Raw genomic sequence first — 23,059 nt, forward strand, 5'->3', positions numbered from 1 at the left:
CTGGGGCGATGCAGGCGGTGGGTGGCACAGGCAGGTTGCAAAGCCAGGTCTCTGACTCCCCCTGTTGCTTTGCCCACTGGCTCACGCCACCTCCTCGGGAGCCAAATCCCACCCCGATGCTCCAGCAGCAGGAGGATTTGCTGCTGACACCAAAGCTGAGCTTGCTTCTTTCATTTATTTCTTATATCTACAGCCACCTTCTCACCAATAGCCCTGTTGATAACTGGGCTGTCCCTGGACCAGCATCCCTGAGCCCCCAAGCATCCAGCCTCCAAAAAACTGTCCTTGTTGGGATTGTTAGCTCAGGGTGAGGCACATGCAGGCCCTGGAGGACTCCAGAGCCACCCACTTCCAGAGCAAGGCAATCTGAGAAAGGTTTCACTCATCTCACACCAAGACCAAGGAACTGAGGGGGAAAAATGCTCAGGGGAATGAGGAAGGGTTAGTCCAGAGCCTGAGCTGTGCATGCTCTTGCATGTCCTAAGTCAGTGGTTTCTTAAAAGCATATGTTTAGAACAAATGACAATTTAGACATTACTCATGTCCTAGGGAGATGCTGGGGATTTTGCTATTTACTGCTGCTTAATCAAACCAAGGCAGGCCAGGGAATCAGAAGGCAGTTGTGAAAGACAACACTCAATACAATCCCGAGCACATTTACAATGCACATGCAAATATAGACATTGTCTGTATTAAAAAAACATTATCTGTTGTATTGTATACATGCAGGTGGAAGCAAGCACTGACCAGATTAAGACTAAAAAAAAATCTTTGTTTTCTGGTCCACTATGAAGTTGTGCAAGAAGTGCAGCCTCTTCTCCCTCTTGCAGGCAATATATATTAGAGCCTGTCCCAAAAACTGCCCTACAGACAGGTTCAGGTTTCTGAATTGCTGCTGCTAAGTGTGTTGTCCACTTGCTCAGAGCCTGTGGCAGAAGAGCAGCAGAGGCAGTGGGGGCTGACTGCCCTGTCAGTGCTGCTCTTGGAGGGGAGGCAGGCACAAGCAGTATCAGTAAGAGAGAGAGCTGCAAGCTCTAGGGAAGTGACACCACCTGCATGTGGAAGGATTTAGGCACGTCACACTCCCCTCTGTGGGGAGTCACATCAGCTTCTGAGGGCTGCTATAGCACTTCTCCTCCTCTTCCCTACTAATGTAGTGGTGTTCTCCCCAGAGCTCCAAAACATTGAGGTGTTTTTACCTCTTATGTCACCCTTAGGGTTTGGTGTCCCTCAGATTTGCCAAGAAAGCAGCTAACTCCAGGCCAGAAAAGTAAGACTCACTTTTACACATCTGCCCACCAGGACAAGGACAGGGTGCAAAACCACAGCAGGCCCAGCCTCCAGGTCAGTGAGCACAGAGGGGCTTCACCTGAGCCCCTATGGCATCTTCCCCATGTTTTGTTTTCTTCTTGTGACCTCCCCAGGACCTGCCAGATAAATTCCAAGGGAGCTGTTCAGGGGAAAATGCTCTCATTTGCCATCTTCCCCTCAACCCTGCAGACCTCTTGATATGAGGCAGGACCCAGGATTTCCAAAAACAGCAGTACCTGGCAGCAGGCTGTTGACAGCAGCCTATTTCGAGGTCTGGCTTTATCAGGGAGGGCCTGGAAGCGCTCCCAGGAGCACAGGGCATGCTGCACATTCCAGGCAGCTGTCTTGCACTGACCAGCAGTGCTGCAGGTGCCTGGTCTGAGGACAGAGATCACACAGCCAGCCCTCCATGGCTCCAGGACAGTTCAGTGGCCCAGTACAGATGTGCCAGGAGGACATTTGGCACCTCCTGCTACACTCAGCAGTCTCAGTAAACCCCTTCTGGCCTCAGTTTCTTGTAGCTACTGTGTTTTTTCCTCTTGTGCAAACCAAAGGCAAAGTTAACCTGAGCCTCAAACCAGGAGAGCTTCATCACATTCCTTTAGAAAAGTCAGCCCCAGCAAATAAAACCACTTGACCAGCTGTTTGTTTGTTACCCAATAATGGCAGCAAGCATTGCTTACCTGTACCTAGTGACAAGTGCTCCTGTTCCTTCCAGATTTCTTCACCAAAATCTGAATATTTTTCACTTAATCAGTTTGGGTTACGAAAGCAAGTCTTGTTATAGATGAATGATGCTCATGACAAACAAGGAATAGTCATTTGCTGATGGCCTGCAGGACCAGACCCTCAGATTAAAGTACAGGGTGGAGCCTATTTCTCTTCAGCTCTTAACTATTCTCAATTATTATGGGCTTTTTAGAAGCCATAATAAATGAATGTGAACTAAGCAGCTGTTTTGAACATACTCATAACATTGGAAAGCAGTAGGAGAGCTATATCTAAGCCCAGAACACTCCTGCTCAAATTTTATCAGAACCATGTCCAGTGAAAGAAGTGCCTCCTGTCCTGCAAGCTCCACTTCCAGCACAGGCACCACAAGATCCCACATTTCAGGATCCTGTGAAACTTGTGCAGAATCATCAGTTTATCTGTATTTAATAGGCACACCCTCTTCCAACATCCAAGATGTCCCTGCAAACACAGCCTAAAGCCACGCTCAGTAGAAACCCTTGCTCAAGAGACCGTGGTGTTTTTGACCTGGAACCACAAGACAATCACAGTTTCAGAACCATTTCCCACCCATCCTACAAAGACTTTTCCCAGATCACATTTCCCCAGCTCATCAGAGCATGGAGCAGCACCAAAGGCTGGCAGAGGCCAAGCTGTGTCACATCTGATGGCTCTTCCCTTTCCAAGCAGAGCATCACGTCATCAAAGGAAACGAGGCTGGCACGACGTCGTTTGATAATCCCGCTTTACAGCCGGAAGAAATCAAATCCCAACAAGTCTGTCAGTAATGATATATCCCAGGTAATGCAGGATTGGAACCTCCTGGCCTCAGGTCTCACATTGCTTAAGCAATGCTCTGATTTGTCAACTTTCACAATTTACAGGCTTTGCAATATTTAGTAGATGGTGAGAGAGGGGAAGTAGGCAAAGGGGTTATGGCCACAACTTCCTGCTCAACTTCATTCTTAAGTTCCTGGTTTTAAAATATAGAAATAAATCTGGAGATGTTGAAGGTCCCCAAGACACAATACATATAAATTTGGGTGTATCACATCTATCTATCTGCATTTTATCTTAAATCTGGTGTTGCCTCATGCTCTCCAAGCCTTTGGGTCTGAGAGCACTGTATGCAACAAGACACTTCAGGAAAATAAACAAGGGTATAAAATAGGTGTAGTTTTAGAAATAAAATTAATAAATGGTCTACAAATTCAAGAGAATATATTCCAAAGCTGCCTCTGGGGCCCAAATTTCCATAAACTTAAAATTATGCTTCTGAATTAATTTTCTAGACTATTGCAGTATAATCAGTAAAGCTAATAGCTGATTTTTAAAATAAAACAACTCTGTATAACTCAAGTTAGAGACACATTTCACTGACCTAAAAACAACCCCTCAAAAATGACATAAAAATGCATTTCCTAAAATCAGCACTGTAAAAGCAGTTCTGTTTTTAAGGAATTCAAGCAAATTCATTCTACATCCCTGTATAACACAGGATTTCCAGAGCATCCTGCTCCTGGCAGCACAGATCATTCCATGGCAGGTTACTGGAGATCCCTGCTCCACACCACACCTCGCTACATGTCTGCATACAAACTGCATTTTGGTGTACCTGTAATTATCACAAAGCAAATGGCTCCCAGTTGAAACAAATGGTTTTCAGCTCAGTTATCACCCATAGCAAGGACCAGAGGAACCTTCAAGGGCTGTGGGGAAGGAGGCAGAAAAGAGAGAAACCTTCTTGATGTGCCTTTTTTTAGCTGCCACCCTCAGCTCTGGCACAAGAGAAATCTGAAATGTTTGTTCTCCCAGACAAACTAAATCAATTTTGGGATTTTTATTTCTTGTAAATTAACAAGGTGTTGCAAGAAGAGAAATCACTGGGCTGCTCAGCTCATTCTGCCTCTTAAAGTTTTGGCCTAAAACAGAAATTTGAAAGGCTAATAGTGGTCTTCCTTCAGTCCTGACTATAATGGGTGTTTAAATGTTCCAAATACTTATATTTTTGCAAAATAACAGGAAGCACAAAGAGAAAGATTGGTTATACTTTATTTTTCAAGCCCTACTCAGGGACAGCTTGGACTGTAACTATCCCAAGATTAGCTGATGTTAACCACTTGGAACCAAAAGTCCAGTCCCTAAAAATCTGGATATACATTTCCCCATCAGTACAACAGCAACAGCATTTCCCTCCTCTGTGGCAAGAGGTACAGCCAGGCTGGGGTTTCCCCATCTGGAATGGCACAGGCAAAATACTGAGGCCAGACCCTACCAATCAAACATATTCATTTATATAAAATATATATTTAAATGGATAATCTATATTTACATATGTTAAATATTATGGTTTCATATGTAACACATATTATATTATATATACATAATATGTATAATGGATTGTTGGATGCTATGAAACTTTCAGCTTACACAGATGACTGCTCGGAATTGTCCTGGGTGCTCAATCTCTCCTTGAGCTGTGCCAATGCCTCCCACCTCCTGCACACTGGTACCAGGAGCAGGGCACAGCAGTAGAACTCTGCCCTTCCCTTTGAGGAGCCCTTTGCCTCCCCACTTCAGTAGCATTTGACCAATTCTGTTCCTCTTCAGCCTTTGTACAGAGAAGGGAAAGCCATTTTTCACAGGAACATGGAATGGTTCGGGTTGGAAGGGACCTTAAAACTCATCTCATTCCATAGGTGGGAACACTTTCCATGTGACCAGGTGGCTCCAAGCCCCATCCAACCTGGCCTTGAGCACTTCCATCAATGAGGCAGCCACAGCTTCTCATTTTGCTTGATTCAGGAGGACAACTCTTTATCTGTGGTGATATAGCCAAGGCTGGAAATTTCTTTACCTCCTGGCAATGCATTTGAAGAGCCATTCCTTAAATAAACTGTGCCTTTCATTGTCTGTCTCCCAAACCCACCAGCACAGCTCTGCATCCTTTAACATTGTCCCCTTTCCTGGGCTCCCAGTGAGTGTCACTGACCCACCCAACAGATCTGTCACAACTTTTCTGAGCAGCCACTTCTACCAGCAAATACATCATCACACTCACAAATCACTGCCTGGAAAGTCTGTGTGGTATGTGGCTTAATTTTCTTTTCCATAATATGAAATCCAATCTGAAATGCACAGATTAGTTTACTAATCTGTGTAAATCCTATTAATAGCACTTACGCTGCTGTGCTCCCATTCACATTCTAACAAATCTGTTTGGACTGGCTTGGTTTCCCCTCATCTTCTGCAAGATCTTCACACCTGGTTGCAGTCACGTCTTCACAAAATAGCTGGCCACAAATGGAAACTTGTGCTTTGCACTCATCTCTCATATTTTAATTTGTGTTCCATGGTCCATCATGTTCAGGATCAAAGCATTAGTGCTGTAAATCACCATGGTGCCATTGAAGCTAAAGGGATTATACAAAGGATCACACAGCTCCAGTGGGGAAGGGCAGAGCTTGTACCCTCCTCTCCCCCAGCATCGCTGGCTTCTGCGCCTGCTCCAGCTGCATCCTGCCCCTCACAGCTCCATTGGCACCCCAGGGCTCCATCCTGCCCTGGACACCTGGCCCAAAACTGGCCCAAACACCAGCAAAGGACCTGCTTGCAGGGAGGAGGTGATGGACCATCTCTGCAGCCACTGGATGTGTTCACAGCAGCCCCACACACATCCCCACGTCACCCGTGGGTTTAGGGTGGCACACCTGGCACCTGGGCTTGTGCCTGCCAGGAGGAGCAGCCTCACTGGCATCTGGGTGGGCTAAAATCCCCTCAGCTCAATGTGGACTCTCAAAGAGAATGCAGCCTCTGTTCTGCTGTAGAATAAGCCATTCTCTGTTTGAAACAACATTTACTTTTCCTATAGTGGACTCCAGTGGCTCCCCATGTCACAGTCACAATGAGAGGGGTCAGAACCAGGAGAGGAGAGCAGGGCTGGCATGCCTGGCTCCAGCTTCTTAATCAAGCTGAGCATTAATTAGCTAATCCACCCCCACGCTGCTGTCCCTTGTGCTTTGTTTCACCACTGTACTGAAGTCCTTGTAACCAAGCACCTTCCACAGCCTCAGCCCATCCCTCAGCAGGCCAGCTCCATGCAGAGCCAGGGCCATGCTGTTCCCTTGAGCTGAGGAGTCCTCACCCTTGGGCCAGGCTGGAATTTGCCCAAACCAGCCTTTGAGAAGGTCTCTGAGCTGCTGTCACTCCTGACTTGTGCCCTTGCACTCTTCCAGCACCTGCTGATGCATTCCACACCATGTGCCAGGGAGGAGAGCATGGATGCAGGTTAGGAAGACACCCTGCCAGGAAAGAAGCTCCCCAGAACTTACCAGATGGGAGGTTTTAATGGAGAACAGAACATGGAAACTCTCAGGTGATGAAGGGAAAAATATCTACTCTAGAGCATCAAAAGGAAAGGATTTGAGTTAAAACTGCTTTTACACAAGTTCACAGTAGGAGAAGCCCACTCGTGATCTCCCTGCCAAGGGATCCCTGCTCCTTGTACGAGTCTGTTGGCTGCATCATCCCCACCTTCCAGCTTTCCCCAGTTCCCGGAGGCAAGCTCTGAAGTGCTTTCACTAACCTCCATAAAAAGGCCAGACCTACTGTGCCAAGACAGTTCCAGTACAACCCTGGATACATTTCCAGTGTTTTTTCTACCAGAGTGTGAAACAAATTATTAACATAAAAGATTTTTGTATCTTCTCTTTCCTTCCCTACAGCTGAACTGCCTCTAACCACCCATCCAAAAGCACCTGGATTTTCTCTCATCACTGTAGGAACTTATCAAGGTCATTAATGGTTCACTCTCTTCTAGTTTCCCCTGAAATGATTTTAAAGTTTTAATTAGCTGAATAATTCCTGGTGGTTTACTAGAGTGTTAGCTCAGGAATTGTTTGTAATACCTTGGTTTTCTGGAAGAAATATTTTAAAAGCGTTACCCATGCTCAAGAAATTTTCCCCAAACTCTCTTTTACAAGGGGTTCTTCCTTGGTACCTGTGTTAAAGCTTGCCTGTAAAACACTTATTTGTTTACAGACCTGTAATCCCTTGGTTAAAGTTCCAGTTGTGAGATATTAAAATGCCACAGAGAAAAAAAAACTAAACAAAAAAAATTAAAAAAACAACAACAAAAAAAGAGAGAGACAACCAGCCAAATACAACATGTGGCCAGACAGAATCAGAAGCTCTGGCTGCAGAACAAACCTGAGAACCATCAGGAAAACCAGCCCAGCCACTGTGGTAATGGTTCACCAGCAAAAGGAATGTAGAAAATAAAATGGGGGGTAGATCCCCCCTCCCTCCTCTGCCTTACCCCCAAAAGGCCATCTGACAGGGCTGATGCCTCCGGCACATGCAAATGTGCCACTCGGGAAGGGCAAACAGGCACTCGCTGGACAGGAATTTTTCCTTTGGTGTCCTGCCTGCCCCACCCTCTGCAGGCAGACCTTAGGAAAAGTGGTGCTTAAAATACTAAAGGGTGAGATAAGAAAGGGGAACAGCCCATCTCAGCCCTTTGTGTTTCCACAAGGCCCCTTTGTAAAATGAGTGATTTCAATCACCCTTGTGCAGAGAGCATCATGTGCTGGAGACCTTGTCCCAATATCAAGCTCGTGTGTGCTCACAGCCAGTCTGTGCTCATTTACTCCCCTGAAACAGCTCTTTCCTCTTGGATGTGGCTCTAGGGGACAGTCACCATCCCTCTCTCACCCTGCCTTTACTGCACAGCCTGACCGAGCCCTGCCAGGGGTTGGCCTGCAAAGAATTCCTTGTCCCCATGTCAAAACCTGCACCACACTCATCATCAGCTGGGACACGGCACACCCTGCAAGAGCCCCTCTGGTTTTCTGCACACAAGGAGCTCATAATTCACCTTCTCCTTCCTGCTGCTCACAGTCCTTGAATGAACATCCAGGAGAGCTCAGCTCTGCCAGGAAGGTACATCCAAAATGTGAACTTAATTCACAGCTGCTCTTCAAACCCTGCCCAGGGACACACTCATGAGCTCTGCTTGCTTGTTCTCAGGCACTGTCAGGGCTTTCTGCCCCTGCCTGTCCCCAGGACAAAGGTTTCTGCCTCTCTGTGGTCTTGGCAGAAGTAGTGATGTGTCCTCCCCATGGTCACTGCTGCACCAATGCACTCTGCAGGAGCAGGTGACTTCAGCCAGGACATCAGATCACAAATGTGGTTACAGAGGGTTCTGCTACAGGGGGGGACAAAGATCTTTTAGAAGGATAAGGTGGATAAGCAAGAGAAGTCACCTCTGAAACCTCATGAAGGCTAAAATTCAGCCTTTGCAGCCTGGCTCATCCCAGCTTTTGGCTTCAGAAATTCAGAGTTCAGTTTCCGCTACAAATTTGTAGTGCTTGATTTCTGCAGCTTGCTGCACCTCCTGCTTCCACACACCAGGATGTCAAGGGAATACTGGCATTGACTGGTGTAATTGTGCTCTGGGGGCAGCATAATTGCTGCACATTTTCCTCCACATCAGCCCTCCAAACCCTTTTTCACCTCCCTGAAATGTAAGTTTTCTACCACTCTATCTCCAATGCCGAGTTGCACAGGACTCCATCTTTAGGGAAGCATCACAGTGATAAAACTCCCTCTCAAATGAATTTTAATGGAAGTATTTATAATTAATATTGGAAGCTGTGTAAAGGATCACAGGTCCTGGCCCTTGATGTCTCCCAGTCCTCCATGCACAAACACAAGTGAGCTGCCAACACACTCCTCAAAGCTGCATCCTGCAGCTCGGTCATCCTGTTGAGGTCTACATGCTTGAGAAGAAATTATAGGAGTGCCAGCAGCAGCCATGATCACGTTGTCTTTAAAGCAGAGGAATGCTTTGGAAAGTGATTGTGTACAAAAATAATCATAAAAGCCCCCAAAGCCTCCGTGCCATCCTCATGGTCAGCCTAACAACTTCTCCAAGCACCCACCTGTAACAACTGATGATAAAGATAAGCTTCTACTACCACAGCCTTACCTCAAGAAGTGCAACCCCATGAGCATCCACAGATGTGCTTTGGGAGTTCAGTGGAATTGCTAGAAACCTCCCAGAATTGATGGAACTTCACTTGAACATGAGAAAAAGGGGAGGGGAGAAAAACACAGTCAGTAGATTAGACACTGTGATGTGATCCACTCAGGACACAAAGGACACTAAAATAGAACTCAGGTCTGATGAAGCCAAGAGAGAACAAAGCTGGGTGTAATTAACCTACAAGATTCACTGGCTCAAATTGTCACAGAGGCTGACAGCTTGTCCCTGTTTCTTGGTTTGAAAAGACAGGTGTCTGCTAAGGAAGGCAGGAACCTCCCTTGAAATGGAAAAAATTTAAACCCCCCTCTCTTCAAATTACTATAATCTTGAAATCAAGGGGGTCTCAGGAAAAGATATGGGAATAGGAATAACAGTCCTTTACTAGGAAAATAAAAATGCAATAGTACCAAAGACACCACTGACAGAGCTGGGATACAACCTGACACCCTGTTGGTCAGGGTGTTGGTAGCTGTCCATGAAAAGGTGGCTGCAGTCCCCCTGCAGTGACAGATGTGGTTCTCTTGAAGCAGTGATCCTGTGGAAGGGTGTAGTTTTCCTCTGAAGGTCCAGTGGTGTAGATGGGTCCGGTATTTCCTCTGGGAATCCAGTGGAGAAAGGCTCCTGTGGTGTTCCCAGTCTCAGATTATATCCAGGTAGGAATGCTGGGCTCCTCCCCCTGGGTGGAGCATCTCCCAAAGGGATGATGTCATTTTATCAGTCCTGCAGTGAGACTCAATGGCCCATGAACAGGAGAGATCCCCCTGGAGGGAGGATGGGTGGGGAAGAGATAAAGAACACTGCCCCACCTGGTTTTAACAGCTGGCCCATTAACAGAAGAGATCCCCCAGTTATGAGGGATGGGTCATGAAAGAGATAAAGAACACTGCCCCACCTGGTTTTAACAACTGGTAATAGAATACATATTTTTGGTTACATCTTGCATTGCAACCAAAGACACCCTGAAAGTGTGGAAAGATATATTTTTATACACAGATCTGAGCAGATATAAATATATGTGTATAACTGTGTTCTCTCAGGGCTGAAAAGGACTTGACAGCACCATTCAGTCTTTCCCCCAGCTCCAAGACAAGATCAAATAGATGTCAGTATTTTCTGACAGATGTTTGTCTAGACCTGTTTTTAAACAGAGAATCTCCCACCTCCCCAGGCAATTTATTCCAACACTTCCTTTTCTTCTTCAGCTGCATACACACACGCACAGGTATCTTTATCTCAGAAGGTGAGCGGAGCAGCCTCTGATGACTTGCACATCAAAAGGTTTTGTGAAGTCATTTCTCATGGCAAGACCTTTCTTGTGAATGACATAGGAGCCCAAAAGATCCCTTTGTGACCTGAGGTGACAGGCTGGGCTTGGGGGACCAGCAGATGGGGCAAGGGGAGCAAATGGGGAAGGAGGGGGAAATTCAGTTTTTTCCTTATTAACCCGTCAGATTCATCTGCTGCTAAGAGGGACCAACTGTGTACATTCCATTCTTGGACTCAGATGTTAAGTTCCTCTCTTTTTTGATAGAATAAATACATTTTTGGCTTCTTCAGCAGGCAGCTCAGAAGGGAGGCTGTCCTGTCAAACTTCAGTGAGGCAAAGGAAGGAATAAGGAATGAGGCTGTGCAGCTGGAATATGTAAATGGCAGGATGGAGAGCAGCACTTTTCCAGCCACTCTGGATATCTATTACCTCCACTTTTGGACTGACAATGCACCAAATGTTTCATTGCCTGGGGCCTTACAAAGCTGACCAGCTTTTATAGCAGAAAGCACTAATGTAGAAAGGCAATTGGGAATTAATTATTTAATGTGGTTCTCATTGGTAGAAAGCTTCCACCCCTCCTGCATCTCAGCTACCATTATACATATGTTGCTTTTCTTCAGACTACAGTGATTAGACAGCAGAGGAAAATGATGGCTAAGTCCTGTTCCCACTTGCAATGAACTCCATTTAAATCAGCAGATTTGCACTCAGTAACCAAGGGCACAGTTTAGACCCATGCATGGAAAACATGGTTTATGATAAAAACCATAAATAGATTGCAGCATCTCCACTTCTGAAAATAAGCCTTCTCATACCTCTGCTCCCAAATTCCCTCTTTGAAAGCCAGAATATTCCCACTTAAAAATTAAAATCCATGTAAGTAGTCCTATTCGTAGGAAATCAGATTGAGTTCCCTTTAATTTGGCTGTTTGGATGCCTCACTGGAGCAGACAGAAAGGTGTATCCCGAATCCACTGCATGTTGGTTCAGCTCCAACTTCTCCTTGATTCTCAAGATAAGCATCTATTTCATTTAGAGCCTTTTTAGTTATGACCTGTGAAGAAGCAAATGTCCTTTTGAAGATCTCCCTGCAACAGCTGCATGCCAGAGACTCCCGGCCAAGTTACTTGAAGAGCTTAAGGATCAGGCCCCATGTATTTAAAAAAATAAAATGCAAAATAAGATTCTGCAGCAGGGACGAGAAGGGGCATGAACTTACCTGTCAGTTGTGATACATGGGAAACTGGTATCTTCTTTCTTGCAGTCACCACTTCCAGAATCAGTCCAGATGAAGCTCCAACAGGATCCTGCTGAAATTCAGTGCAGTGAATTACACCAGGAATTAATTTATCTCAATGTGTCATATTTTTCCAAATACTAATTATATTTGGTTTGCTTTTTTTTTTTTCCTTTTGGCCCTTCAGATGAAAGATATATGGCTGTACAGATGTGCTTTTCTAAGATCCAGTGGCATGAAACCTGAAATGCCCCAGCAAGATTCAGGAGCGAGTTTTAATCACCATGGAAGCACGACACTTTTGAAGGTCTATGAAATTATACACCCAGGTCTGAGAAGAGTAAACTTATCCGTCTGGGCAGATCTGCTGATAAACAGAGACAACTCATTTTCTCCTGGAAAGCTGCATTATATGTTGTTTGAAAAAATAATCAGTTGTTACAGACAGGTTTGTGCTGGGAAGAGGAAGGAGAAAAAAATACAGCGCTGGGAGAGGCTTTCTGTAAGGGAAAAGGAAAGGTAGTGGGAAAATATTCCCTGCAAAATTCAGGAGATGGAAGAGAAGACGGGCTGAGCATCTCTCAGGGCCAGACAGAGCAAGGCTGGCGACGACAGAGGCATATGGAGACCCACCCAGGGCGCAGACAGACCGGAGGACCCCCAGACCTCAGCTTACGCAAGGTGACCTTTCCCCTCTCTAAAATTTCAAAGCTGGCGTTGCCGGCGCTGAACAGACTGTGTGCCATATGTAACATGACCTCAGCTCCGCTCTGCCAAGCCACTGATGGCATCACTAATGAGAGGTGAAAGGTCCCCTCCTCGCAGCCAGCTTGGAAACCCAGCGGGACGGTGGGTGCGGGATGGGCCCCCCAGCACTGGATTGCTGAAGGCAGAACCCCACTGCCCCACAACCCCATATCCCCATGGGGTGCCACTGACCAGCCACAGGGACACACACACACCCGAGAGGGTGATGGTGCTTCTTCCCTTGGTCCAGCTGAAACTGGCACTGTCACACAGCAACGGCAATATTTGTTTGGTACCCGAATGCGGAGCACACAGGCAAACAGAGCCTGGGATGAAAATCCTGTCCCAAATCCAGCTGCCACCCGGGAAGCACCTTGCTCCCAGCATGGATCATGCGTTGGCCAGGTGGGGAGAAGGATTTGTGCTGGGGGATGGCACGGAGGGAGGAGAATCCTCAAAGTGCCTGCCTCGATCCGGTGAGGACCCAAAATGTAATTTATATTTTTTTCCAAGCATTTTGCACAAAAATCGTGACAATAATGTATTGTAGGAAAAAAAAAAAATCAGCCATCACACTTGCTGCCTTTTTTGTTGTTGTTCCTTTTTTAAATAAATGGGTTGGGGATTTTTTTGCAGTTTTCCCAGTGTCCCTGTCCTAGCCATCACCTAAGGCAGGGACAGACGGGACCCACCCGCATGACACCCCTGAACTCTGCCCCAGACTTGTGGGGACGGTCCGTGTGAGGGTGGGTGGGTGTCACAGATGCGGGTGGGGGGTGCGGAACCCGTGTGGGTACGAGCTCACAGGGCTGAGGGAGCGTTCCCACGGCTCGGTGTGAGCACACGGGGGGGGTTCCCCTCCCAGGTGAGGGGCGTTTGCCCAAGGGAGTGCGGGCAGGGTGTTTGTGCCGCTCGGGGAGCTCCACGGGACTGTGCACTCAGGGGAGGGTCGCACACACGGGTGTTGGTGCCCACGGGAGGATTTTGGGGTGTGAGCACACGGAGGGGCGCGGATCGGGGGATGCGCACGTCGGTGGGAGCGCACAAGCGGCGTGTCGGGTGGTGACACACGGGTGGTGACATACGGGGGGTGACACACGGGGGGTGACACAGCGCTGCTGCTGGGGGAGCTGTGGTGTCCCGCACCCCCAGGTCAGCCCCTGCAGGATCGGCCGGGCTGGAGCCGCCTCCCCGAGCGCACGGCGCGGAGAAGGCGCCCGTGGTTTGTTTCGATTCTGCGAGTGACTCATTGCTGGCACATGTGGCACCGCTGAGGTGCAAGGGGGACCCAGCACACATTTCCCCACCCTAGACCGTGCTGCTGCCTCCCCACGCAGGGCCAGACCCCTCGGGGACGGGGCCGGATTTACCCCTCGCTGCTCTTCTGCCGGGGATTCATTTTCACATCGCATCCGGCGCTGAGAGATTCAATTATTCGTTTCAAATATTATTCTGCCCCTCGCCGTCGGCACACCCTCATCTCACAGGGGCGCAGACGAAGCTGCCCACGCGTGTTGGGATATATCCCGCTGCCGGCCGAGGAGGGGCAGCTGGGGCGTGTTTTTCTCCCACGGAGGAGCCGCATCCCGAGGGAACATCCTGCCGGCTGCGGGGAGGCAGCGCCCGAACCCACGGCAGCCCCGCGCCTGCTTTGGCCGCAGCCTAATTCCTTCTGCAGTATCTTGTTTGTAAAAAATCTTTAAAAATCAAGAAAGAGGCAGAAGTTGCAGCTAATTTGCCTCGTGTTACGGCAAACGCTATTACGTTGGGAAAAGAACAATGTCGCGAAAAAGCGAATCGCGGCGCGAATACCGGCGCATCCCTGCGCGCCCGCGGGGTGATCCCACCATCCCTTCCCCCCCTGACGTGGGAGTCCCACCTCCCGTGGTGGGGCTGCAGACCCCCCCGGCGGCACCGAGAGGCTTTGGGGCAGTGCGAGCAGCTGGGGATGGAGGGTGGGGGTCTCCCCTTTGAAAGGGGGGGACTGGAAGTGATGGGGGGAGCTGCGCACCCCGGGTACCCGAGAGCCGTGTCACCGACACGAACTCGCGGGGGGAGAGGCACCGCAGCCCGTGGAGGCTGGAAGGCGAGCCGTGGAAGGCGAGCCGGCAGGCTTCTGTGTAGAAAAGGAGTTAAACCCCGCCGTTGTCCTTTGATTTAGGAAATGGCTCATCCAATTCAGTTCCAGATTATTCAGGGGCAGGCTGCCTCGCTCGCTCCCTCTCTCCCCACACCAGCCCAAACATCTTGAAGTAATCAGCAGCTGAGAACGGAGACGTCCCCCTGGCATCTCAGGTTAAAGAAGGAGGTCCAGGAAAATGTGGTAGAGCCATTACAAGAAACCTGAGATGCATTCATCAGAGACTCCAATTGCCATCGCATTAGGATTGATTAGAGACCAGCAGTACCGTAATGACCCGGAAAGCAGGGCATACGGGGATTATTAATATCAGACTTCTCAAAGGGAAAAAAAAAAAAAAAAAAAGGAAAGGGAAAAAAAGAGAAAAAAAAGAGAGGGAGTTAAAAACGGAAGAAAAGAGGGAAGAATTACGAGGGAAAATTTAAAAAACAAAAGCATATCGCTGGGCTGCTGCTCGGAGGGAGACTTACCTGAGAGGCAGGCACGGGCGAGCAGCACGGAAGAGAATTTATCTGACTTCTGGGGGAAAAAAAGCAAACAAACATGGAAAAAAATCACCTCTGGACCCCCTGAAATCGCCTGCTCCCGTGCACGGCTCCTGCAGAGACTCTCAGCACTGCGACCATGGGGCCAAGGGGCCACGGTTCGGGGGTCCCAGCCAGGGGCTCCCCCACCCGGGCCAAAAGACGCCGGTCCCTGGGCTGGCGACAGCAAGGACAAGTTAAAGAGCCACCGAAGAGGAGCAAAGAGACCTCGGTGGCTCGTCTCCTTCTCAGTTCCCTGCGCCAAAACAAATCAGCCCCTCCTGGTCTCGGTTTAAATGTAGCTCACTGGATAATTAACTCCATCTTTCCAGCCCTGCTTTAACTGTTTATTTAGTGTCACCCCGTATTACCATCACTAGCACTTTCCTCTGAACAGGAGGAGCTGGAGGGTTTCACCTCCCAAAAGGAAATTCTTCGTAGCTTAAAAGAATCGGCATCCAGGAGGTACATTAGCGAAGAGGAAAGGGGGGGACGCGATCTGGGGGTCCCATGGCAAAAGCAGGAGGAAATAAGGGGGGAGGTGGGGGGACAGGGACAGAAAGACGTATCGGCCCTCGGAGAGAAAAAAACAACGCGTGATCACCTCTAATCCTTTGGAAAATGTCCCGGTAAGTGCGCGAAGAAAGAGCCCTTTGTGCCCTGGGGATCGGCCACATCGGGAAGGCCTTACCCTCATCCTTATCCTGCCCCAGCATCCCGGCCCGGCCCTCCTGCGGCAGCCCCGGCCCGGCCTGACCCCGCTGGGTGCGGGGGGACCCCCTCGCCGGGCACCCCCGGGGCGCGGGGCCCGGCCAGGGACACGGCCCCCGCCCCGCGGACACCGGCTTTGTTTTTACAGGTGTCGGGAGGGCAATTTACTAACAAGTAATTAAAGGTCGCACCGGTTTGCAGGCGAGCCGGGCCAGAGGCTCCCGCAAGAGAAGAGCGGTGCATATGGAGAGGGGTTTGTTCTTCCTCATTAAAAAATAGAATAATAAAGGAGGGAGCGGGGGGGGGAGAGAAAGAAAATACAAATCCTTTATTGTTGGGGAATAAGCCGGGAAGCTGGCTGTCTCCCTGCGCCTCGCATTCGGCAGGGAAGGCGGCGCGGATCCGGTATCACGTTGCAGATCCTCACTCGAGATAACGAAATGCGATCTATTTTTCAGAACAGCAAGTGGATGGGAAAGAAGCCTCTACAACACAAACCTCATTGACTTAATGGGTCGGTTTTGGATTTCGCCTTCGAAATGTTCGGCGAGCGGCAGCGTTGTGTTTCTGCCCCGCCGGCTCCCAGCCTCCAGCCCCGGTTCTCATCCCGACGAGAAGCGGCTCCCAAAACCCCGCTCCTGGTTTTATTTTGTTGAGCTATTTGTTTCCTCCAGACCCTCACACTTAAGGAAAAAAAAAGATTAAATTTTACTTTTGATTGGGGAAGAGCTTTATTTCTAAGCTCGGGAGGAGATGGGAGATGTATTTGGTTTACTTTTTTTTTTCTGCTTTGTTTTGATTTTCTGGCGAAATCGAGGAAAAACCCGCAGCGCGTTGCGTGGGCTCCATCTTCATCCCTGCCCTGCGTTTTACAAATACATCAAATAAATAAGGGAATAAATGAATTTCCCGCACAAACAGAACCGATGGGTGTCCGGGCAATGAGGGCGAGCAGCGGAGGCCCCCTCGTTCGGTCGCCACCTCTCCGCGGGTGCGGAGGGGCCAGGCCCCGGCGGCGGGGGCAGCTCCGGGGAGCTCCGGCCGGGCGGGGAGCGGGTGATGCTGCCGGGGTGATGCTGCCGGGGTGATGCTGCCGGGGTGATGCTGCCGGGCTGCTCCTGCTCCTGCGGCAAAGGAAGGACCGAGAGGGGCCGGCGGCAGCTCCGCGCTGTTGTGGCGTTCGGTGGTTTTTCGCTTGTTCGCATCTGCCTTGTTTATGTTTTTATTTTTTGAGGGTCTCGAAACTATCTTTTTGTTGTTGTTGTTGTTGTTGCTTTTGTGATTTTTCAAGGACTAAATGTGATGGGATGTTCTGGAAATACATTTGTCTCTTTTCCTGGTTCAAAATGAAAGGTTCCCAATTTTTAGGAAAGCCAACCCAGGAGATTGAACGAACATTGATGCTCAGCGGTTCTTGCCTGCAGCAACTCCCAGGTAGACCCCGGCGGGTCTGTCCCCTCCTTTTGTGAATTTTGATGAGACGGAAGAATAAAGTCCCGCTCAAGAATGGCGAGGAAGCCTCCGCTCAGCCCTCGCCCGTGTCTGTCAGCTCTTCCGCCGGCCGCATCGGGATCATTTTCTTATTCCCAGCAAGATCGGTGTTTGTTTTCGTCGGCCTTTTACAGGAGGAAAAAAAATAAAAAAGAACAAAAAAAAACCCCCAAAAAACCAAGGAGAACTGAGAGGGCAAGAGAAGCCCGTTCTCGTTACAATGCTCAGGGGCTTCCCCAGTCCCGCTTTGCGTTTCTCTCCTCCTCATCCAGAAGTTACAAACCCTCAGGTCCGTGCTCTTCCCGAGCTGAGCCCCTCATTAGAAAGAAGAAAATAAAATTTAAAATTAATAACGACAGAAACGAGGGATGGGGGAAGCCACCCCCAGGCTGGGCAGGGCGCTGCTCCTCCAGGACGCGGCCGCGGGCGAGTCCATGCCTTATAATTCTGCGCACTTGCTCCAGACTTTAGGGTATTAGTTGATTTTAGAGCCGGGTTTAAGGCTTCGTTCCGGTCCCCACACAGCTGCCTTGTCAATAAGGATCTGTTCCAAGTAGACATTCCTTCTGGGAGGACATTGCAGCTCTTTAAGACTTCATCTGCAACATCATAAGTACTAAAATAAAATGGCAAGGGAAAATTACCAGACACATGGTCATGGGATATGGAAGCGCCCTGACTCCAGCGGACATAGTACAGTCGCTGTACAGACTGGGTGGCAGGGGCTTAATTTAAACAGCTCCGAGACGCGAAGTACGTGGGAAAAACAACAATCCGGATTTAGGAAAATATCGGCCTTTCCCACGTCGTGGCGCGGGCAGATGTTGCGGGCAGCGCCGCCGGCCCCGGCTCCGAGCCCCGCGGCTCCGCGGCCGGGAGCGAGCTCCTCTTCACTTGGAGCAGTGAACTCAAATAAATCCGACTTGCTAGGTCAAATAAATCCGACTGTCTTAGTGAGGACAAACAGGTTTTAAAGAGCCCCGCGATGGCTCTTAGCACCCGCGGAACGAACTCATTCCTGAATCCAAAGCGTTCTGGAGTGTGCTTAAAATACGGGTTTCGACTTATCTAATCAAAGATAAATACAGCCATAAAGACACCCCCAGCCCCCCGCACCCTGCCCTTATCTCACCGCATTGTCCTCACCTCCCTGCTGACAATAGATTATCTTTGCTTAGGGAGCCTAATTGTTTTCTAATTTTTTTAAATAATTGCTCTTGAGCGGGGGTGTGCAAACGGGGATTAGGCTAATTAAAACGCCGCCGGGGGGGTGCAGCGCTGCTGCCCGAGGTCTTCACGGAGCTGCTCCGACCCTCCGGGCCCCCCCCCGCGGGGAACTGGGCAGAGCGAGGGGCAGGAAGGGGCGCACGGGCCTCGCGCGTTATTCAGCTCTTCACTAAACCATTATTTATTCATCCCCAGCTCTAAGGTAATTAAATACGGGCGGCCTTGGCAGGGGACGGCGAGCTGGGGGCAGGAGTTTTGGGGAGGAAAAAAGATGGAAGAAAGAAAGACAAGAGCCCGCCGGCAGCGGCTTCCCCGGAGATGCGCCCGGGGGCGCGGGCGGCGGGGCTCCCCCCACCGCCGCCGGGGCCGCACCCGCGCAGAGGCGGCGGCGGGACGCGCAGCCGCGGCCGGGGCCGTGTCCGGGGCCGTGTCCCCGCCGCCAGGCCCCGCCCGCCCGTGCCGAGGCTCTGCCCGCCGGGCCGGGCTGGGCTGGGCTGGGCTGGCCGGGCTGGGCCGGGCCGGGCCGGGGGTGCCCAATCAGAGCTGCGCGGGGGCTCGGGCGCTTTAAGCGCGGCGGCGGCGGAGCGGGGACAAAGTCCCCCCCGGCGCCGCGACGAGCACCCCCGCTCGCCCGACACACCGCCCTCGGCTGCCGCAGCGCCTCCCCGCTCTGGGGCCGGCACCGGGACCGGCACCGGGATCCGGATCGGCGCTGGGCCCGGGCCCGGAGGGCGCCTACCCCGCGCCCCTCCGCCGCCGCGCTCCCGCGGGGTGCCCGTCGCCTCCTCCTCCTCGTCCTTCTCCTCCTCCTCCTTCTCCTCGTCCTCCTGCGGCCGCCGCCGCGCTCGGCCATGTCGATGCTGCCGTCGTTTGGCTTCACGCAGGAACAGGTCGCCTGCGTCTGCGAGGTGCTGCAGCAAGGGGGGAACCTGGAAAGGCTGGGCCGGTTCCTCTGGTCGCTGCCGGCCTGCGACCACCTGCACAAGAACGAGAGCGTCCTCAAGGCCAAGGCGGTGGTGGCCTTCCACCGCGGCAACTTCCGCGAGCTCTACAAGATCCTGGAGAGCCACCAGTTCTCTCCCCACAACCACCCCAAGCTGCAGCAGCTCTGGCTGAAGGCGCACTACGTGGAAGCCGAGAAGCTGCGGGGCAGACCCTTGGGCGCCGTCGGCAAATACCGCGTCCGCCGAAAATTCCCTTTGCCCCGCACCATCTGGGACGGCGAGGAAACCAGCTACTGCTTCAAGGAGAAATCCCGGGGCGTGCTGCGGGAATGGTACGCCCACAACCCCTACCCGTCCCCCCGGGAGAAGCGGGAGCTGGCGGAAGCCACCGGTCTCACCACCACCCAGGTCAGCAACTGGTTCAAGAACAGGAGGCAACGGGACCGAGCGGCCGAGGCGAAGGAAAGGTACGTGCCACCCCTCCGTTCCCTGCTTTTCTCCCTACTCCACCGTGCGGGACGCGTTTGGGAAGCCCGGGAGCTGCTCCGGGAGCTCGGCCAGTACCCCGAGCCGGACGGGATAGGAGCGATGAAAGCACACGGTTCCCTTCAAATCCTTTTTTTTCTTTTTTTAATTTTTTTCTTTTTTTTTGGCAAACCCCGTTGCGTTTTCCCCTTCCGTGGAAACCCAAGTGAGTTTTTCCACCCGAGATCCACTCGACCTCACCTGCCCTGGGGGAACGAGGAACCCCCACCGTGCTCTTCCAGGCCGCTCCGCCGCCTTTGTTTGCTGCCTGCCTTCCCGGGTAAACCGGGAGCGATGCGGACCCGGAGCCTCCGGGACGCGCTCGGGATGCCGGGTGGTGTGCTGCCGAGGGTCGGGTAGGGTAGCTCCGAGGCTCAGAGGAAAGAGATGCAGCTCCGGGTTGGATGGAGAGGTCGGGGGAAGCAGAAAGAGAACGGGATGAGGGCGCTCTGGCCGGGCCGGGCCGCCGCCCCGTACCGGGGCCACCCCGGCAGGCGACGCGATGGCCTCGGTGCGAGGCGACCGCTCGGCCCGAAGAGGCGGAGAGCCACGGAGGGCATCTCCTTCGGCCACCTCGCCACCGAGCTTCCTGGAGAAAACCCCGCACGCAGCTCGTCCCCGGGCCGCACTTTCATTTTTAATTAAAAAGAAAGAAAAAACGACCCTCAAAAAAATATCTTCATCCAATTTTCCCACCTCAGCTAAATTACCGGGTTGTTCAGTGTACTTATTTGTAGGAGGGGCAAAAGAAATAGGGACGATCGGTTGTGAAATTATTAGGATTATTTTTCCCCCCTTGAGAAGCATCTGCTCCCACGCTGGAACTAAACGCGAAGGATTTATGGTGGGCATTAGCACAATGCCCATCCCCGCCGCCTCATGCCCGCCCTAACATCCCCGTTGTGGGATTATATTTTTGGTTTTTTTTCTCGCCTTTCCGCAGAGAGAACACGGAAAACAACAACGCGGCCACCAACAAACCGAACCAACTCTCGCCTCTGGATGGGAGCAAACCCCTCATGTCCAGCTCCGAGGAAGAGTTTTCTCCTCCCCAAAGCCCGGATCAGAACTCGGTCCTGCTCTTGCAGGGGAACCTCAGCCACGCCAGAAGCTCCGGCTATTCCCTGAGCGGCTTAGCCGCATCCCAGACCCCTCACAGCCTCCAAGGCCACCAGCTCCAGGACTCGCTGCTGGGACCCCTCACGTCCAGCCTGGTGGATCTGGGATCCTAAAGGCCCTCGGCGGGCCGCCGGAGGATCGGGAGAGGAGGTTCTGCTCGGGGACAGAGGCTCTGGGTTGTACATAGAGGACAGCACCCGGTTTTACAGCTCACCCGCTGATTCTTAACGGGACTCTCGGCTCTTTTCACACAACCCCACATCGGCTCTTGCTCCAGTTCCCCCTCAGCGTCTCCCACTATCACCACGATTTTTTAACTTTTGTTTTTCCACGTAGCCAAACGCAGAGAGCGGCAATAACCCTCATCACCCCTTCGAGTTCAGACGAGTTGGTCCCAACGGGAATTACAAAAAAAAAAAAAAAAAAAGGGGAGGGAGGTGGGGAGGAAAGGGAAGAAAAAAGAAAATAAAAATCCCAAGCCCTGCTGGATCCGATTCCACCCAAACAAATCCCAGCGCTGTGGGCGCGGTGGGGCAGGGTCGGCCGGCGCATCCCTGCTGCTGCCTGGCCCGGTCCCCGAGGAGCTGGGACGGGGACAGAGGGAGAGAACCGCTGTACTGAGCCCTGTGTCGGAGTGGAAGAAGGGAGGGGAAGTTACGTTTACATTTTTCATATTTAGCCTTACCAAAAAGATTTCGATGTAGTTTAAATTAAAAAAAAAAAAAAGGAAAAAAAAAGGAAAAAAAAAATTTAAAAAAAAGAAAAAATAAGGTGAAAAAAAATATTAAAAGCTGCAGTATTAGAGTTTTACCAAGTGCCTGTGTCTGACCGCGGCCGTGCGAGGCAGATACTGAGTGGGCTCCCGTGGACCCGCGTTCCCCACCTTTCTCCTCTTCGGTGGTGAAATGCATCGATGTGGCTAAAAATTAGGATAATAATAATAATAAAAGTGGACGGCCATTTCCTCCTAAATTTCCCCGCCAGTTCCCCGTTGCCTTCTCCTGTCTGTGCCCGCTCGTCGCTTCCCTCCTCCGGCTTGCAGAGAGCCCGCGGATGACGCTGCCTGTCTCGAGTATTTGTTACCAAAAATCGCATGTGCTTTCGGGTTTATTTTCTATTGTACCTAAACAGTCTAAATTAAACAACGCTGATGGCAGAACACCCAGGCTGCGCTTTTCTTTGCCGGGGCCAGCCCGTGCCCCTCTGCCCACCCTCACCCCCTCCCCACGGGCTGTTTCGGAGGTTCAGGGCTGCGGGGACGCCGGCGGCTTCGGGAGGGAGCAAGGACGGGGACAGAGGCCCCGTTTAGGCTGCGGTCGCCCCGAGGGAGCGGCCGGGCACCCGGCCGGGAGGGAGCGCCTGGCCCCGCCGCCCGCCCCGTCGGGGCCTCGTTGGTGCCGGTGCTCCCTGTTAGCGTTTTGCATCATTAAGTGCGTGTTTATTTAAATCGCTGCCGTGCTTGTGCTCGGGGTCTTGGGCCATGGAGAAATGTCACCCTCTGCAGGAGGGTCTTGCCCGGCCGGAGCGCTGCGCGTCCCTCCCGCCCGGTCCCCAGCGGGAGCCCGGCCCCGCTCCAGAGCCCCCCGCGGAACCCCCGCCCGCGGCCGGACGGGGCAGCGGATCCGCGCCCACCCCTCTCCCCCTGGGCTGCGGGGGAGCCAGGCCCGGGGCCGGGATACGGGAATGGTTTCCCTCCTCCCTCCGGACGGGCCCCGGCCGCCCCCTCGGGGGAGCCGGCCCAGATCCCGCCGGGCTTCCTGCGCCCACGACCCTTCGGGGGGGCAGGGCCAGGGCCAGGGGGAGCTCCTGCCCTGCCGGGACACGGCGGGGGGAGCAGGGGAGGAGGGCGCAAATCCCGCGCATGGACGCGCAAAACTCGCGGGGGGCGCGCAGCTGCTCCCGCTCCTCTGCGCCGCTGAGGGAGCCGGGACGAGACCCCACCTTGTGGGGGGAGCATGGAGCCCCCTCCCCTCTCCTGGTGTGCAGCGACCCCGACCTCGGCTGCCCGGCTGGGGAAGGGGACAGGGGTGGGTCCT

At 51.8% G+C, this 23,059-nt stretch overlaps 1 protein-coding gene and 1 long non-coding RNA gene across 2 annotated transcripts; one reads left to right on the forward strand and one right to left on the reverse strand.

Moving 5' to 3' along the window:
- Positions 1–13,402: 13,402 nt before the first annotated feature.
- Positions 13,403–15,826, reverse strand: LOC148184046 (uncharacterized). The gene is made up of 3 exons (XR_015772935.1): positions 15,698–15,826; positions 14,953–15,001; positions 13,403–14,796 (listed from the first exon to the last, which is right to left on the reverse strand). It is a non-coding gene; the product is annotated as an uncharacterized LOC148184046 (long non-coding RNA).
- A 3,241-nt stretch (positions 15,827–19,067) lies between these two features.
- Positions 19,068–22,184, forward strand: SIX1 (SIX homeobox 1). The gene is made up of 2 exons (XM_014249795.2): positions 19,068–19,846; positions 20,848–22,184. The coding sequence occupies exons 1-2, from the start codon at positions 19,287–19,289 to the stop codon at positions 21,134–21,136; spliced, it is 849 nt and encodes a 282-aa protein (XP_014105270.1). The 5' UTR covers positions 19,068–19,286; the 3' UTR covers positions 21,137–22,184.
- The last annotated feature ends 875 nt before the right edge of the window (positions 22,185–23,059 follow it).

Source organism: Pseudopodoces humilis, chromosome 7 (assembly GCF_049639895.1).
Source record: "Pseudopodoces humilis isolate 2021_Gansu_Grassland_sample_001 chromosome 7, ASM4963989v1, whole genome shotgun sequence".
Classification (NCBI taxonomy): domain Eukaryota; kingdom Metazoa; phylum Chordata; class Aves; order Passeriformes; family Paridae; genus Pseudopodoces; species Pseudopodoces humilis.